General features: G+C 56.0%; 3 protein-coding genes across 4 annotated transcripts in view; all 3 read right to left on the bottom strand.

The window, feature by feature from the left end:
• The window catches only part of HYAL1 (hyaluronidase 1), a 21,461-nt gene extending 16,858 nt beyond the window's left edge, over window positions 1-4,603 (bottom strand). Inside the window, exon 1 of the mRNA XM_037741012.1 lies at window positions 4,516-4,603. The gene's annotated coding sequence lies outside the window, so the exon portion shown is untranslated. The remainder of the gene's footprint in view (window positions 1-4,515) is intronic.
• HYAL2 (hyaluronidase 2) lies at window positions 3,976-9,045 on the bottom strand. 2 transcript variants are annotated; one of them, XM_017502855.2, is made up of 4 exons: window positions 8,795-9,045; window positions 5,731-6,700; window positions 5,130-5,219; window positions 3,976-4,711 (listed from the first exon to the last, which is right to left on the bottom strand). In XM_017502855.2, exons 2-4 carry the CDS (start codon window positions 6,652-6,654, stop codon window positions 4,301-4,303), a joined length of 1,425 nt encoding a protein of 474 aa, XP_017358344.1. In that variant the 5' UTR covers window positions 6,655-6,700; window positions 8,795-9,045; the 3' UTR covers window positions 3,976-4,300. The 2 variants fall into 2 exon arrangements, with proteins under 2 accessions (XP_017358344.1, XP_017359092.1); XM_017503603.2 differs by lacking the exon at window positions 8,795-9,045 and adding an exon at window positions 7,519-7,891.
• Window positions 9,046-12,198: 3,153 nt separating this feature from the next.
• Window positions 12,199-13,997, bottom strand: part of TUSC2 (tumor suppressor 2, mitochondrial calcium regulator) — a 3,631-nt gene continuing 1,832 nt past the window's right edge. Inside the window, exons 2-3 of the mRNA XM_017499375.2 lie at window positions 13,627-13,747; window positions 12,199-13,452 (exon numbers count right to left, since the gene is read on the bottom strand). Coding sequence (XP_017354864.1) covers window positions 13,387-13,452; window positions 13,627-13,747 — 187 coding nt within the window. The 3' untranslated portion in view covers window positions 12,199-13,386. The remainder of the gene's footprint in view (window positions 13,453-13,626; window positions 13,748-13,997) is intronic.

Below are 13,997 nucleotides of genomic sequence, written 5' to 3'. Positions count from 1 at the left end.
GCAATGGCGCGATCTCAGCTCACCGCAACCTCTGCCTCCTGTGTTCAGGCAATTCTGCCTCAGCCTCCTGAGTAGCTGGGATTACAGGCACACGCCACCATGCCCAGCTAATTTTTTTTTGTATTTTTAGTAGAGGCGGGGTTTCACCGTGTTGACCAGGATGGTCTCGATCTCTTGACTCGTGATCCACCCGCCTCGGCCTCCCAAAGTGCTGGGATTATGGGCTTGAGCCACCGCGCCCGGCCTTATTTTTGCATTTTTAGTAGAGCTCATTTTGTATTTTTAGTAGAGATGGGGTTTCACCATATTGGTCAGGCTGGTCTGGAACCACAGGTGATCCACCTACCTCGGCCTCCCAAAGTGCTGGGATTACAGGCATGAGCCACCGTGCCCAGCCTGTTGTTTTTTGTTTCTCCCTTCCTCCTCCCCATTTTCTCTTCACAGGACATGAGACTTCACAACCTGCTAAAAATAAACTTTCCAGACCTATCTATCTAGCCATGAGAGATCAGATAAAACCTGAGACCAGAGACTCATTTTCTTGCAAAATGCTTTCCCCAAAATATTTTTTAAAAAGAAAATGGGAGAAATGTGAAAGGAAAATATCTTGGGCCTCTTCAAGCTGGAATGCAGAGCAAATCTACCTCTCATTCTATTCAAGTCATCCTTTTGCTCACAGAGATCCATGCACATTCTGATTGCCTCCTTTGGAAAGATTTACCAGAAACTCAAAAGAATGCAACCATCTGTGTCTCTCACCTATCTGTAACCTGGAAGTCCCCAGGGCTTTGAGCCTGGGAGCTTGCTTTGAGCTGTCTCCGCCTTTCTTTCTGGAACTAATGTGCTTCTTACATATTGATGTCTCATGTCTCCCTAAAATGTATGAAACCAAGCTGTGCCCCAGCCATCTTGGCCACATGTCCTCAGGACTTCCTGAGGCTGTGCCATGGGCATGTCGTCAACCTTGGCAAAATAAACTTTCTAAGTTAACTGAGACCTGTCTCAGATTTTCTGGGTTCACAGCTGATTCAGAAGCTGGTTATTGAGACCTGCTAGGTGCTTAGGCCCAGACTTGCCTGCCAGGGTGGGGTGAAGGAAACACCTGTCCCTGCCCAAGTGACTGCTCCTGGATCGGAGTCAAATCTTGAGACTGAGCCAGGACACCCCTGGCACGGTGGCCATTGAAGCAATGAAACTCACCTCGGCTTGACTACCACCTGGGCTTGGTCCTTCAGGCTGCCTGGGAAAGAGAAGCTGGCAAGGGTGAGGGAAAGAAGGGCCCAGGGTGCTGGGGACAGGATGAGACTTGTGCACAGGATCAAGCCCCAGAAGTGGTGGCTGCTGCTCCTGTTCAGGAAGCAGGGTCCCAGAGTAATGACCATGTAGGCCCAGAAGCTTGGCACAACTCTTGAGGGTTGAGAGAACAGAATATCAAGGCAGCCCCCGGCCTCTCTCCTTGAGGATTCATGCCACCTCCTGGTGCCCCCAGAAACCTAGTGGTACAGTTGGCATAATCCAGGAAACACCAGGCCAACATTCTCCAGCTGGCCTGAGTCCAAGGGAGAAGCTCTAATGGTGGAACCGCAAATAGAAGCTGAGGGTGCCTGAAAGTCCTCCTCCACCCCAGTGCCCTGCCCACTACAGGGCCTGCTCCTACTGGGCTGGTCAGATTGGATTGGTACAAGTGGTGTCTATGAGTGTGTCTGGGATCCATCAACTTGATGGTCCAGTCCTAACTGCTGTCTCTGCTGTGCAACACCTGAGCCTCTGACCCGCATCACTCCCCATTACCTTACTCCTGCCCACTCCCCACCTTCCCCACAGAACAGTGCTGGCTCTCCCTGACTTGCACTTTCTCTAGGATTGTCTTCCAGGTCCCCCGGGGGAAGAAATGTGAGGTTCATATAGGCTTGTATGGAGGAGGTCACAGCTGGATGGGTACAGGTCACAGCTGTGCAGGAGCAGTCACAGCTATTTGGAGAAGGTAACAGCTATGTGGGGTCATATATGGGAAGGGTTACAGGGATATAGGGCACATAGCTGGGTGGGAAAGGTCACAGTGGTGCGGTCTGGATCACCTCTGTGTGTTGGGTATGGGTAGGGTAGCTCACAGGTATGCATGGGCCCCATTTGTGTGGAGGGGGTCACAGGTGTGGGGGACAGGCCACAGCTCCTTTCTTCTTTCTTGCTCTCCCATTGTTGAGCACCACCATCTTATTGTTGCAACTTTTTAATTTTTGAGACAGAGTCTCACCCTGGCTAGAGTGCAGTGGTGCAATCTCCACTCACTGCAACCTCCTGGGCTCAAGTTATTCTTGTGCCTCGGATGACCAAGCCGCTGGAACTACAGGCACGCACCACCACGGCCGGCTAATTTTTGTACTTTTAGTAGAGACAGGGTTTCAGCATGTTGGCCAGGCTGTTCTTGAACTCCTGGCCTCAAGTGATCCACCCGCCTCAGCCTCCCAAAGTGCTTGGATTACAGGGGTGAGCCACTGCACCCGGCCCATCATTTTATTGACCAACACCTGAATCTTCTCTCCAGCCTGGCCTCCCCATACCATGGCCATGAGCACCTGAGATCGCTCCACTTCTGTGTCTACCTCCTTCTTTAGCATGTGAATTTACCAAGTCACCTTCCCGGTGTTTCCACCTCACTCTCTCCTCTTCACTCTCTACCCATCCCTGGCAAGAGAGGTGAGGGAAGGATGTCTTTACAGCCTGGGTTGGCACTGGCTTGGCCAGGCTTCTTTCTCCCGTCTGGCATTTTGGTTTTCACATCTAGTGTGCATCTACCTCTACTTTGTCACCCCCACAAGGACAGGGATCTTTGTTGGTGTGGTTCACGGATGCATTGCCAGCACCCAGGCCAGCACAGGCACACTGCGTGCTCGGTGTTTACTGAATGGTGAGGCCGTCTCCACCATCAGGCCAAGTCAGGCCTGGTGCTGCTCTAGGGCTGCCCCTCTTGCCTCTGCCCATAGCAGCCCCTAAGCCACATGTCAGCCCTGAACTCCATGTTCACCTTTACCCACTCCAACTTCCTCCAGCCTCTGCCCAGGACTTCTTCCCAAGCATTGAGCTGCCACCCTCACCTTTCAGAACCCAATGTGGGAGCCACCTCCAAGGGCATCACCCCTGCTTCCCTGCTGCTGGCTGCCCTTGCCACTCAGCGGCTTCTTGAGTCAGTCTCCCCAGAGCCAGAATCTCTTGAAGCAGGGCTGCATGATAAGTCATCATGGACATGGATGGGACCCCAGGTGCGGGGTTGCTGGCTGAGGGGAGGGGCAGAATGCACTTCCGTCAGAGGCAGGGCTAGTGAAGCAGCTCAGAGCTAGTGACTACTCCAGCTGCTCCTTCTTTCGTCGGCGAGAGACTAGCCGTGCTCTCTCACACCCAGGCCCAAGATGCTTCCTTCTAGCCCCATCAGGCATCTCCAGAATGGGACAGGGACTGAACCTCAGGATTCAGATCCCAATCCCCTGCCCACCTCCCACCACCAGATCTGAGGGAGGGCTGTGACCCTGATGAGAGGTGCATGTGGCTGCAGTCCACTGCCCTTGGGAGCAGGGAGTGGAGGAGACACACTTGCCTCTGGGACCAGCAGGGAAGATCAAACGTTTCTCCCTGGGTTGGCAAGGAGGATGGCACTGGCCCAGCTGCGGGGACAGGGGCAAGTGGTAGCAGCACAATGAGCCCCCTCCCTCACACAAGGTGAGGCCCAATTCCCTTGCAACCAATATGGAGAAAGCAAGGTCTTTGGTGTTGGGATGGAATGTGGGTCCCTCCACTCCCAGTGGCTCCTGCCCCAGCAGAACAGTTCCAGAGTGGGCAGCTCTGGGCCCCCAGGTATTGGTGAATACATCTTAATCGAGAAGCCCCCAGCAGAGGGTTTCATAGAGACAGAGCTGAGCTCAAACCCCATGGGAGGTTCTGGACTCTCTCACATACTCTAGCCCAGGTACAAGTTCCAAGCAGAGAAGCGGTTGTTTTATATTTAATTTACAAAAGAGACCCCAAAATAATAATAATAAACTATCCAAGGCAAGAGAGTAGGGTCAGGTCCTCCCCAGCCCAGCTGTATCCTCCTTCCCCTCTGGCAGGGAGAGAAGGGGCCTCCCAGGGGACTTCTCCTCCCCCTTAGAACAGGGGGGTGTGAGCTGGTATGGATGCCCTCCTGGGCATCCTGCGGGGTCTGCCCACTCCAGACTCCAGTTTGTCTACCCCCTGCAGGCTCCTGCATGCCTAAGAGAGCCCTTGTGGTAGAGGCCAGTCTGCTGGGCAGCTAGGCAGGAGACCCCTATAAGGTCCAGCAAAAGGCCAGGGCTGCCAGAGCCAGCAGACTGGTGAGGTGGGACTCAGCCCAGGCCTCACTGGCACCCCCAGCTGCCTGCCTATAGTCCCACTGGCATTGCTCACCACCCCAGCCCAAGTAGCACTGGCAGCGGAAGTGTGTCTGCAGGTGGTGACGGTCAGCCGAGCTGAGATTCCCCACAGGTCGCAGCTGGGGCTCACCAGGTGCACGGCCAGGCACTAGGCGGAAGCTGTTGGCGCTGAGATGCAGGAAGGTACTGGCACTGGGGTTGCGGCGCACACAGCGCCCATGGCCATGGCATTGGGCCCAGCTGCAATATTGGGTGGCCCAGGACACATTGACCACGTAGGGGACCAGCAGCCGTGTCAGGTAATCCTTGAGATACTGGCAGGTCTCCTGGAGGCAGAAGCCAAGGACCATAGGTCAGAGTCAGCTGTCTCAGCCCACAGGCCCAGACAGAAACTCTGTGTCCACACTGTGATGATCATACCTTATTTTAACTGCACACATTTGTGCATTCAGTCTGCGCCTGAGACACACAGTCCCTCCTCCTGCCGAGAAGTGGGTGGGGGCAGAGACCGGAACCCAGTTGGGCAGATGGGGAAGGGTGGAACTCAACAGCTGTTCAGGACAGCATTTCCTCTTTCCTGAGAGCAGGGCAGGGGTGACCTCCTTCTCTGTTGGTACCCAGGATGCCTCGGGTGGGAGACAGACAAGGGGACTGAACTAGTTGCCCATCTGAGGTTGGTAGCCAAAGGCCCTAACTCTCTGCCTGTCCCGTAGACTGAGATCTGGCAGGCTGGGTCTCACTTACCGTGCTTGTAGTGTACCCTGCGTCGCCCCAGAGGATGACACCAGCTGCGCCCAGGGCTGCACTCTCGCCAATGGTAGAGATGAGGTCCATCTATTCAAGAAAAGGGATGGTCACTGGGGAAGACTGAGACCACAGGGTGGCAGGCACAGACAGGCCAGTCAGGCACCAGCCTGTTTCAACCTGCTGACCTCCCAGCCCAATCCCCTTTTCACCTCCAGGCAGAGGCTCATCTGTTTCGCTTTCTTCTTAAATGTTTTAAGTCCATTCCCACCCCACTTTTGGGCCTGTTTCCCAAGCCAAGGGCACACTCGAGCCTAGGGTGCAGCGATCAGGATGGACTCCCAAGTTAGAATGCCTGAGCCCCAGTCTCTGTTCTGGTCTGGATTTGCTAGGAAGCTTTGGGCAAACTTCTCAGCATTTCTGTGCCTCAATTGTTCTCATCTGAAAAATGGGGATGATGTCAGCCTTTGAGTTTAGAGAGAAAATATTTGAGGCGATGTGGAGCAGCCAATAAACTATAGGTATGTATAGTCCTATAGTGGCCCAAATGTTCAGTGGATCCTCAAGGAAGGAGGAAAAAGGCAGGGCCCTGGAGACATACCTCACTCAGCCCCCTGAGCCTGCGGCTATAGGTGGGCCGTGTGAAGACGTAGACTGGGAGTGCATGGTTGTTGGCATGGTGGGTGTGAGCCACACGAAGGGCCTCCTGAACACGGAAGCTCACAAAGTTGCGGCCATGGGCGGAGGAAGCGAGCGTCTCGTCCAGGTAGACAGACGGGAAGAGGGCCGTGCTGTTAGCCCACAGCCAGGCCAGCTGGTCGTTGCGGGCCACCTCAACATCAGGGCAGCGGCCTGTGTAGCTCTCCCGGTTCTGCACATAATCATGATTGTAGCAGTCAGGAAAGAGGTAGAAGCCCCAGAGATGCCGGGGCCGCACTGCCTTGACATAACGCAGTGTCTCCAGCATGAACTGCCGTGCTGCACACTCAAACTCATATTGTGCCTGCTTGACTACGCGGTCTGCTTGCCAGTCAGGGTGACGACTGGCCACCAGCTGGCGTGATGACCGGCGGTACACATCTTTGTCCTGCCAGTTGCGCACCCACACAGGCCGCCAGTCTTCCCAGTCAATAACCGCCAGCCCCGCAGGCTCTGGTGTCCGAATGTAGTGCTCCACATGATCCCGCAGCATTTCCAGGTGTGCCCAGAGGCTGCCATTCTGTGGCACACCACCATGCACAGATCTTCCCGCAGAATCGAAGCGTGGATACAGGCCTAGACGGTCGCGGTAGAAGATGGTGATATTCTGGTTCACAAAACCTTCATTAGGTGAGGCCTGCACGTCAAAGGCATTCAGGTCCAGTGGCACCTTGAGGCGTGGGCCACAGTCCTGTGTGGGCACGTCCCATGCCACCACAAAGGGGCGGCCCGTGAAGATGGGTGGTGCTGTGGGCTTGAGCTCCATGGCCCATGCCACCGCCAGCACCAGGGCCAGTGTGACGGCGGGGCCTGGGCCTGTCCGCATGCTGGGGGCTGCAGGAAGTGTCACCTGCCTGGCACCAGCTCAGGAACTGGAAGAAGGGTGGGGGAGAACAAGTCAGTCTAGGGAATGCTGGAGGTGCCTACCTTAAGTCCCTCTATGTTCCTAAAGCCCATGCTGTGTGGGGCATTGTGCTCATGGCTGTAATAGGTTTGAGAGATCACAGGCCACTGCAGGGCAGGCAAGACACCCTGGGAACTCACTGCCAGAGTACAAGGCTCCTTCCTGGAGCAGGTAGCCTATGGCTGGGCATAAATCTCTATTATGTCTGTGACCCTTTTAAGAATTGGATAAATTGGGCTCACCAGAGTCACATATATGCCTGCATACTATGACGTATATGGTTTCAGAGGACCCTGAACCCCTGATGCCCACCCTGTACACCGTGAAGAACCCTTGATCCAGAGAAACGATAGCATTTGGGTAAAGCTCCTGGAGGCTAGGAAGCTGGAAGGCAGGCAGCCTCGAGGCTTCTATCCGTGTAACACCGGCCCGGCAAAAGAGTGAGGCTGTCAGGACTTTCTCTCGAGTGCTGACACTCTCCCGGCTTGGAGGAGGCTCCGCGGGGACAAAAGGGCAGCAGGCCTCCCACGGCTGCGCCCGCAGACCAGCCCTTCCCTCCACCGCCACAGGGAATGCGCGCGCGCCCGCCTCCCCCGCCCAGCCGCTCAGGGCTAGAGCGCGCTCCCCCTGGCCTTTGTGCGGGACCCCGCCCCCGCCCCGCACGTGGGGCCTGCGCCCGGCCGGGTTGGGGTAGGGTTTCTGGGCCGCCTCTCCGCGAGCACCCCCGGGGATTCAGACCCCAGCCCAAAGAGAGAGAGCCGCCAGGTTTGCACCGCCCGCCCTCACCTCGCGCGGGGCGCGACCGGGACCCGCGCCAGGGCCACCGCCATCCCGGGCCCAGCTCAGCCCGCTCCGGCCGTTCGCCCAGGCGCGGCCCCGGCTCAGCGCCCCTGCTGGTTCCGCCCCCAGGCCCGCGGGCCCTTTAAGACTCCAGGGTGGAGGTGGGCCCGGGACTGGACTTGCGGCCGGGGCGGGAAGGTGTGTTCCGCCTTTTTCGGTGCCAGTGCCGCGTTTCGGGCTCGAAGAGCCCCAGCTCCTCTGCAGAGGAACTTGCCACCCATCTGGGATCCTAAGGACCCTCTGAGCAGGGCTTTCTGCGGGAGTCTCAATCACAAGCGCCAGTCAGCCTGAAATGTTCCCCCTTGCAGCACGAGGCCGGTGGTACAGTCCCGCCCGTTCCGCGGCACCGCCAGCCCCTTAAAGGGACAGTATGAGGGACGGGGTAGGCGATGGGGAGGGGAACAGGAGGAGGTGTTGCCCCGCTCGGCCATCAGGAGGTGCTGTGGTACTCCGAGGTTGGCGGGGGGCAGCACAGATCTGGCTCTGCACCCCCGAACGTAGACGCCAGCTGTGGGGCCCCTTTGTGTGGTAAAAGGGACTTTGACCTGAGGCGACCTCTGGTCTCAGTAATGCCCCACCTCCCACGAATCAGGGGCCCCCTTCTCTGATCCGCTGTGTAAAGGGAGGCCCCGCCCCCTGCCAGACTGAGGGAAGGGGCCAAACACCGCTTCTCAGCCCGCCAGGGCAGGGCCGAGGCAGTCATTGTCCTGGCACCCCGATTATGGGTAGCGGCGTGGCCGGCGGGGCTGGGACAGGGAAGCTCAGAGGGGTGTAGGGGGTTGGGCACCCCCCTCCTTGACTCTCATCAGGGCGGGCCAGTCATCCCTGAGATTCTGTTCTTTTCTGCCCAGGCTCTGGGGTCCTTTGGGAGCCTGGCTCCCTCTCAACCCCGAGGAAGCTGCCACACCTTGCAGCAGTTTCTGGCTGGACCTCCGAGAGAGCCAACAAGAGGGTTCTCTCAGAGCCTCCACCCCGTTTCCAGAGCCCTCTACGCTCCACAGGCCCCTTCCGGTGGGGAGCAGGCTTAGAGCTGGACCCTGGCGAGCCCCGTGCGAGACCACCTCGGCCCTTCCTAGGTCCGCTCCCTTGTGGGAAACTCAGTTCCCCATAGGGCCCGCGTCTGCCCGACCAGCCCCTAACCCTCCCAGGAGCCAGGAGAGGCAGGGAGCGCTGCTGCGAGCGCATCTGTGGGGGTGCAGACCAGTCGTCTGCACTGGCTCACCTGTGTGGGAGTCCGTCGGCCCAGTAGGTCGGCGGCCTCCCTCCTTCCTGGGGTGAGCCTCTCCAGCTAGGCTACTTGCGCCAGCTGCTGCCCGTTGGGCAGCCCGCGGAGGACTTGATAAACCCCATTCCCTCCCATCCGCTCCCGCCTCCCATCCCAGCCCTTTCTCCTCACTTCCTGCTGCCCCCTGAGGAAAGGGCCAGAACAGGCGTGGGGGAGGAGATCGCCTTGACCCTGTTTCCCTCCGGAATGCCTGCTGGCTGGCTGCCCTCCCCACCCTTCTCCTGAGTAGGATCTGGTCCCTGCCAGCTGCGCCAGGTGACAGGAAGGCTATGGGCTCAGGATCAGGATCCCCCACACCCACAGCTTCCAACAGTAAGGAACTTCTTCACTGCTCCCCTAGGGTTGGGGTCCATCCTCAAATCCAGTAGGATGTGAGAGGATGGGTCAGGTGGTGGTGCTTTTGTGATTCAAAATACTTGGGTGGTGTTCAGCTGATGGTCCCTGAGAGCAGGTGCCAAAGAAGGGAGCTAGCCCTAGGGGGAGGGTCCGGGGAACTTCCAGTAGCTGACTCCATTTGTTTTTTTTCCATTGAGAGCAGAAGCATCCCATGTGACAGAGAGGACAATGTGTTGGTGAGTGTGACTGTGTGGGTTGGGGAGGAGGGGACAGGGGCTGGGAGGGTTCTCCAGAGTGCTTTCGTGCTGGAAGACATTCCTGGGTGGATTTCAGAATCTGTTACCCAGAGTAGGGGGCTCCTTACAACATGGATGAGGAAAGGGGTATATTCCTCTAGGAGGGATGTTCCTGTGGCTGGCCCTAGGGAGGACTGCAGGAAGGTTCCAGCAGACCTCTCAAGGGGTGAAGCCAAGTCAGCCTACCCTCAAATCACCCAGAGCCAACCCCTCAGCAACCCAATGGCCCAATGTCCAGGAGCCTCTCCCTCAAGAGAAGCCTGTGTGAGGGGTAGGTGAATACCCTGGAGTCTGGCCCTGAGGACCAAGGAGTCCAAGACATGGTAGGGGAAGGTGCAGTGTCCCTGTGCCACTGTGCTGGCTTCACAGGGGTCAGAGGCCTTGGAAGCACCATGGGTGGGGACCCCTGGGGAAACAAAGGCTAGGCCAGACTGTCCCAGGGCAGGGACACTTCCTCAGGCAGTCAGCAGGAAGGAAATGAGCACAGCCCAGCGGGAGAGAGTGGGGAAGTGCTGCCTGACCTCCATTGTTTCCAGCTTTGGGGTCAGCTGGGCAGGCCCAGCACAGGGAGTTCCCCCAGGCTGGGACAGTGGTGGTAGGAGATAGGATGCTATCTGGGATGGGAGAGCCCTGGGCTTTGAACAGCCAGTAGAGGGGGACCATGGAGGATGACAGGACCTCATTTGGCTTCCTATGGGGGATATAGGGAGGAACCCCACTGTGGGTAACCCCCCATATAGGCACTGAGGAATGAGAGCTAAGCAGAACTCTGGCACAGTTAGGGCCTGAGGAATATCTCAATTTATAGTGTTACTACTCAGCTGTTTCCTTTTATAATCATATATTAGTTTATAGAATTAGGGCTTGAAGAATCCCTTTATATAATCCTCTATATATAATCATAAAATAGTTGCTAGTATGAGTGCCTAAAGAATATTTCCCTACATATATACCTATAATTATATCTTAGTTCATAATCGGAGGAATGCCTAGAGTGGACACAGTACAGAGCATGAATTAAGGAATAAGCAGTGATAATTGGAGGAACACCTAGAGCAGACACAGTGCAGAGCATGATTTAAGGGAAAACAGTTATACCAGGACAAGAATCTATGGCCCAGGTGGCAGCGTTCAGTATCGTAAAGATACCTGCTGTATGGCAGGCTTGGGGCGAAAGCCACTCCTCCTGATAAAGGAGTTGTAGGAACTTGCTCCAGTTCTTGTGGAAGGATGCCCTCAGACCGGCAATCCACCTTGGTGACTGTGAACTTTATCAGCTCTTGCTACTGTGCTGCTTGAAAAGCATCTTCCCATAGAACCCATTGGAAGCTGCCAGAAGGTGGCGGTAACCTTGACAGCTGTCACTGCTATGGGACTTAAAGCATCCTCCTATAAATCTTCTTAGAAGTAGTTTGCCCATAGATAGAAGTATTGCACACTGCACCCTCTTCACTGCCCACCCTCTTCACGGCCCACCTTCAAGCCTCGGTGACCTAATGCGGGTGAAACCCTTACTGCACATGGCCCTTGCGTTCATGGGAACAGGCCCCTTGCTGTGCACTGTCCACCTCCTGGCCTAGGTGACCTAATGGGGGTGGACCCCATGTTTTATTGCTCACGACCCTATCACTATCCTTAAAGATGATTTCACTCACTGCCCTGCCCCCTAACCTATACACAATAAATACTCATGCTTCTGGACATTCGGGGCCTCGCCTGACTCCACTCATAGGTGGCATGGCCCCCCGAGCCCAGCTGCATTTTCTTTGTACTTCTGTGTCCTGTCTTTATTTCTCGGATCCTGCACCTGAACACAGCATAAGGCTCACCCCACGACCCTGTGGGGCCCTCAGCCCTACACACCACGGAACTGCAAGTCCAGGCTGGATATGGTGATCCTGCTCTGGGCTTGACAAGTTCAAAGCCTGGAAGGCCAGCTCCCTACACTCAGAAGCCTGTCCCTGAACTCTCCCCTCTCTAACTGGTAGTTGGGCTGAGAGTCAAAGGCTAAGCCTAGCAGAGAATCTGCCTCATAGCAGTCCCTGAGAAGTGCAGGCAGAATGACCACAGTGGGCAGGCTGCAGGTGGTGAGAAGATGGAGGCGACAGAGAGCAAGGGCAATACTGGTGGGCTGAGCCTTGCTTGCGGAAACAGAAGCCTGAGCTCATTCTCCCATGGTGTCCACAGGCAGGCCTCAGAGGAGGCACTTGAGTTTGGGGTGCCAAGCCTGAAAGTAGGCCAAGGGTGTGGGAACACCTATCTGAGTGATGTCCATTAAAGCTGGGCCTTTGAGGTCCATGGGGCTCAGGCCATGACCCCACTTAGGGTCAGCTGGCAATGCTGCAGCTAGGACAGATATTCTAGAACTGTCTGGGGTCATACTCTCTCACCTTAGGTCAGGCAGGTGGGGCCACTCCTTAGTGAAGTATCCCAGGGCTTTCTGATTCCAAGGGTCACCACCACATTGAACACAACAGATAAGTGAGTGTTCTCCCAGCCCAATCTGGAGGGGGCCTGCAGTGAGGTCTGTGTGAACACACAGCCACCTGCTGGCCACAGCTGGGATGGCCACAGGCTGGGCTCAGGCTTACCCCTGGGCTTTGCTTGGCCTTAGGAGGCCTGCTAGAGTCTTGGGCCAGGCCTACCTATTGATCCCAGGTAGTAGTCTAGACGCTGGGTGTCACAGACCCATAGGATGCCACTCTCAAGTGCAGGATCTACAAATCATTTTATTGAAATTGAACAAAGAACACAACAGTCTTCCTAGGCTGGGGGCCACCCTCCCCAAGCCATTTCCCACACTCTAGAAGCACAGTGCTTGCACAGTATTTAAAAAAAAAAGTCACCTCTATATAGAAATCAGACTTTTCCACGACATCATCATGGACTATTTACAAACCTTCACATTATAAGCATTCCTTTTATGGTTTTCCCTCCTTTCTTTCCCTACTCAGGGGCTCCAGTACTTTCCCCTGACTCATCCTGAAGGGGGCGGGGATGGTTACTATAAGGGAAGGGGTGGTAGGCTACTCATAACTACTGGCACCAGCCTTAGGGTGTTGTCCCTTACCACAAGGTGGTGAACAGTCCCCTCCAATTGGGGGGGTGTGGAGGACTTGATGCAAAGGCATGGGGGATTAGACAGAATAGGTGGGCTGGAGTAACTCCCCATAGGCACAAGCATCCGCAGCCTGTCCTGACCCCGGCCTGCACTCTCTCAACTCCTCAAGTGGGGGTGTGTGTGGGGGGCAACTAGTTGCAGTGGGGGGATCAGCCCAGCCCTGGGTAGAGGGAGAAGCCCCCATCTGGTCCCCGCTCCTATCAATAGCCAGCAAACTGTCCATCCATCTGAAGGCGGGAACAAATGGCAGGTAGGTGGGAAGAATCAGGCTGGCACTGCCCCCAGCCTCTGTCCAACACAGGAGGAATCGAGGTAGCAAATGGCTGAAATGCTCTGACTAGGGGGTCAAAAGGGAAGTGAAGGAAAGGACAGTGCCCACAGCCTAGGGGCTGGAAGAAGGCAGACCTTGCTTGTAAAGTGCTGTAGCCTCTAGCAGGGCTAGGCCCCAGGCAAACTTGGAAAGCAGACCAGGCAAGGAATCAGGTACTGGGCATTCCTGACTGGTATATGCCCTGCCATGCTTCTTGCAGGGGTGGCTGGGGAGAGTGGGGTACTAACTCTGCCATTAGCCTTCACCAGCCACCAACCACCTCTTGTCAACAAACCAACACCCAACCAATACTGTGGGACTGACCCGCTCACAGCTGAAGGTTATGGGCCAACGGAGTTTATTCAGGGTTGTGGTCCCAGCCTGGGGCTCCTCAATGGAAGCCACACCTCGAGCCTGGGAGTTTCTTGCTGGGGCAGGGGGTGCTTCTGTCTGCCACCTCCCAGGCTCACACCTCATAGAGGATCACAGGAAAATCCACGTGGATGCGGGGGGGATCCAGCTTCACGATGCCCTGCCATAGAAACAGAAGCTAGTGAGGGTCAGGTTACAGCCTCTACTTCAGGAAGCTTTCTTGTTCCTCCCAGATCCCTCCCGCCCCAAGAGCCTCCACCACGACAACAGATCCCATCTGGGTCTGCCTTCACACGCTTAGTGTAGGCTCTGTGACCACTGTCCAGCCCCTCACCTGAGGAATCAGATTCTTATGCACTCGCCTCAGCTTGGCCCGCTTCTGCCCGTTCTTAGTGACGATTGTCTCCTCATAGAACTCGTGAGCCAGATCCCCATCCTCATCATAGAACATGGAGCTGTGTAGAGGGAGAGGGGAACAGGCTGGGCTGGAGCCTCAAACCTGGGCATGGCAAATGTCACAGACCTCAGGGAAGTCTGTGGTCTTCCCAACCACAAGTGGGAAGAAAAGAGAATAATATGTCTGGAGAATCCTTTTTTTAAAAAAAAAATTGTATTTTTTGGAGACAGAGTCTTACTCTGTTGCCCAGGCTGGAGTGCAGCGTCGCAATCTCGGCTCACTGCAACCTCTGCCTCCTGGGTTCAAGC

Source organism: Cebus imitator, unplaced genomic scaffold, assembly GCF_001604975.1.
Source record: "Cebus imitator isolate Cc_AM_T3 unplaced genomic scaffold, Cebus_imitator-1.0 Scaffold0, whole genome shotgun sequence".
In the NCBI taxonomy this organism is placed as follows: domain Eukaryota; kingdom Metazoa; phylum Chordata; class Mammalia; order Primates; family Cebidae; genus Cebus; species Cebus imitator.
Note: the sequence above shows the minus strand (reverse complement) of the source record. Positions and strands in the feature narration are given on the sequence as shown.

Bases quoted from the DNA above. Each gene is read 5' to 3' on its own strand.
- HYAL2 (XM_017502855.2), bottom strand. From the start codon at position 6,654: ATGCGGACAGGCCCAGGCCCCGCCGTCACACTGGCCCTGGTGCTGGCG. The intron at 5,220-5,730 runs GTATGTCTCCAG...TTTCTTGAATAG, and splicing joins GGCTCAGGGGGCTGAGTGAG to ATGGACCTCATCTCTACCAT. The intron at 4,712-5,129 runs GTAAGTGAGACC...TTCTGCCTCCAG, and splicing joins CAGGGTACACTACAAGCACG to GAGACCTGCCAGTATCTCAA.